The following is a 3,550-nucleotide window of genomic DNA, read 5'->3' on the forward strand; positions in this document are numbered from 1 at the left end:
CTTGCCGCCCTTTCGCCAGTCGGGCTGGGAGGCCGCAGAGCCCCTGCCGGCCGGCCAGGGGCCCCCCTGGGATGCTCTGGCCTCCTGGCCGCGAGCGAGCCGGCTGTGCTCGGGGGCCCTCCTGGCCTCGGGGCCCTCCTCGGCCCTGTCCTCTTCCAGGGAGTCGGTGGAGGAGGCGGAGAGCTGCTTCTGTGGGCGGGGCCTTTCCGGGGGCTTCCTCCCCACCTCCGCCTCCCCACGGGCCCCCTCGGTGCTGTTGTTGCTGCCAGCCGAGCTGGTGCTGCAGGTGCGGTAGCGGCTGCGACGCTTGTCCGAGCGCGAGTACCGCTTGGGGGGGCTGCCCTTGCCGTGGCCCGGCTCGTCTCGGGCCTTCCGGGGCCGCTCGGCCCGCCTGCCCTTCTCCCCCCGGAAAGGCCTGGCCCCTTCCTGGTTGGGCCCTCCTTCTGGGCCCCCTGGCTTCCCGGGGCCCTGGCCAGCCCTCCCGGCGTCCTTCTCGCTGTCTGCTCCCCTCTCCTCCTTTGGGGGGAGCTCCTCGTTTGCCTGGGGGGCAGCCCCCACCTCCCGGGGCGAGGCCTGCAGGCGTTTGCCAGGCTGGTAGATCTGCTGGTCGGGCTTCTTGGCTCGCCTGACGATGCGAGGGCACCAGTCCTGCGGGGGGCCCCCGGGTCCCAGGGGAGGACCTTCCAGGAAGCCGTTGGGGGGCTGGGCCTTGTCCTCAGGGGGGGCCTGGGGGAGTGGGGTGTCCTCCCTGCAGGGAGCTGCCGCGGGCTTCCCGGGGCCCAGGCCCTCCTCCGTGGCTTCTTCCTCTCTCGGGAGCTCCTGCTTGGCCGGGCCAGGCTTGCCCCTCAAGCGGGAGAGGCCCGGCTTGTAAATCTCGAGATCCGGACGCCGGTTGTCTTTACGATGCCGGGGCTCCTTCATGGTCTCTGCAAGAAGCACAAGAGGACCGTCAGCCCCATAGCTGGTGGGGGGGTAAGCTAGTGGGGGGCTCACCAGGCATGGTGGGGCAGCAGACCGACTTATGCAACTGAACTGGGAGTGACATCTCTGTCGTTAAGCAAAGCTGTCACTCAGTGGGAAGCCATTTCCTTTCCCCCATTCCCTCTCCCTAGCCCAGGGGTAGGCAACCTTGGCTCTTTTATGACTCGTGGACTTCAATTCCTGAGCCAGCATGGGGGAACTATGGCCCCTTCATGACTCGTGGACTTCAACTCCCAGAATTCCTGAGCCAGCATGGGGGAACTATGGCCCCCTTCATGACTCGTGGACTTCAACTCCCAGAATTCCTGAGCCAGCATGGGGGAACTATGGCCCCTTCATGACTCGTGGACTTCAACTCCCAGAATTCCTCAGCCAGCATGGGGGAACTATGGCCCCTTCATGACTGGTGGACTTCAACTCCCAGAATTCCTGAGCCAGCATGGCTCAGCTTGGAAACCTCTCCCTTTCCCCTCAGCATGGCTGGCTCAGGAATTCTGGGAGTTGACGTCCACCAGTCATAAAAGAGCCAGGGTTGCCCACCCCTGCCCTAGCCGTAGCCACTGGGATAGTTAGCAAGAAGAGAGTTGAAGTTTGCACCTACATTCGCTGGAGAGAAAGGGATCGCAAGAGAGTCAGCAGGCAGAGAGTGGGGAGGGAAAAGGTTTGGTGTGCCACTGCATTCCTTTCTCTGGGTATTCCCCACTGTCCGCCTGCTGACTCTCTTGCGATCCCTTCCTCTCCAATCTCTACACTCTGCAAAGGTGGGAAGAAAGATAAACCACAGGACGGGCACAGGATTGTAAGTGGCGATCTCGTGACTAAGGAACGTTGCAAAGTTATAAAGGTGAGCAAGGGTCATAAAGTGTTTTTTTCCCAGCACTGTCATAACTTTGAACAGTTGCTGAATGAGGCAGTCAGTAAATGAGGTTTACTTCTAATGGCGTTTGAAAGACTGAAGAGATGACATGGCTTTGTTAATACAAAAAGGTAGGAAAGATGCAGCCATAAAAATTACCTTTTTAAAAAAGTAATAAATGTTTTAAAAGGAAACAACCAACCAGAAAATCAAAGATAAACCAGACATAAAAGTTATGAAGAAATAAAAAGACCACTTTTGCATTTAACTAAACACCTTTTTTTTGGGGGGGGGGGTGTCTCTGTGGCTGTGTTTCTGAATACAGCTGAAGCTAATAACCAAATCTTTGTGGAGATTCTCAGTCATCCAGGTCATAGTTACCCCAAAGGTGCTTTTTCAAGAGGCAACTGGACTTTCTTGATTTTCTTTGAAGACGTTTTGCTTTTCATCCCAGAAGCTTCTTCAGCTCTTCAGCAGAGCTGAATAAAGTCCGGCTGCCTCGTGAAAAAGCATCCTTGGGATGACTAATAACCGACTGTCATTGCAGATTCTGTCTCACCAGGGAGGGCCTGCTGAAAGTCTATCTTTTTTAAAAACAAAACATTTATATATATATCTCCAAAGTTAAAATACAAAATTTGGAAAGGAAAAGAAAGAAAAAAAAACAAGCAAACAAACATCAAACTGTCATTAAAAATTAAAAAAAAAACATTTATAAAAAAAATAAGATTTCTTGACAGTTAGAACAACTAACCAGTGGAACCACCTGCCTCCAGAAGTTATGAATGCTCCAACACTGGAAGTTTTTAAGAAGAGCCTGGACAGCCATTTGTCCGAAATAGTGTAGGGCAGTGGTGGTGAACCTATGGCACGCATGCCAGAGGCGGCACTCAGAGCCCTCTCTGTGGGCACGCACACCATGCGCTGGAGATGGCAACCGTCCCTCTTCAACCAACCAACTGCCTAACTCGCCGAGATCCCACGGATCCATCCCAGCATGGCTGGTTCCCCTCCCCCCCCCCGTCCCATCCCTCCTGGCCTCGCATGCTCTCCTTTTCCCGGGCACGACCCACTGCATCGCCTCCTCAGCTGTCGGATGGACGTCCAGCTCAGAGGCGGCTTCTCTGAACTGCTGGTGGTGGGCTGCGGAGCCCCAGAGTGCGCCGGTTGAGGGGCCGGCAGGCTGTGGCTGCTGACGGACACTGTCAGCCCCCATGCGCTCGCTGGCCTCTGTGTGTGGGGGCCGATGGTGTCAGGCAGCAGTTGCCCTGGCCCCTGCCTCGCCTTGCCCTGCGACAATGGACCCCCACCCTGCCTCGCCTTGCCTCGCCCCGCAGGACGAGCCTCCTGCCCACCGCCCCACCTGCCAGAGACCCCCTGGATCTCCCTCAATCTTGCCCGGCCCCCACAGGTGTCCCTCCCCACGAGCAACATCGAGGTGACCATGCCCACCTTGGCATTACCACAGCCACGCCCACCCAGTGGGCCACGCCCACCTGGCACCCGGAGATAAATAAGTGGGTTTTGGGTTGCAGTTTGGGCACTCGGTCTCTAAAAGGTTCGCCATCACTGGTGTAGGGTTTCCTGCCTGAGCAGGGGGCTGGACTAGAAGACCTCCAAGGTCCCTTCCAACTCTATTTTTTATTATTATTATTATTATTATTATTATTATTATTATTATTATTATTATTATTATTATTATTATTGTTGTTG

At 55.9% G+C, this 3,550-nt stretch overlaps 1 protein-coding gene across 1 annotated transcript in view; it reads right to left on the reverse strand.

The window, feature by feature from the left end:
- SMG6 (SMG6 nonsense mediated mRNA decay factor) overlaps positions 1–921 on the reverse strand; it is a 68,809-nt gene extending 67,888 nt beyond the window's left edge. The window contains exon 1 of the mRNA XM_015825547.1: positions 101–921. Within this exon, the coding sequence (XP_015681033.1) occupies positions 101–921 (821 nt within the window). The remainder of the gene's footprint in view (positions 1–100) is intronic.
- Between the last annotated feature and the right edge of the window lie 2,629 nt (positions 922–3,550).

Source organism: Protobothrops mucrosquamatus, unplaced genomic scaffold (assembly GCF_001527695.2).
Source record: "Protobothrops mucrosquamatus isolate PMUCROS unplaced genomic scaffold, P.Mucros_1.0 scaffold2682, whole genome shotgun sequence".
In the NCBI taxonomy this organism is placed as follows: Eukaryota; Metazoa; Chordata; class Lepidosauria; order Squamata; family Viperidae; genus Protobothrops; species Protobothrops mucrosquamatus.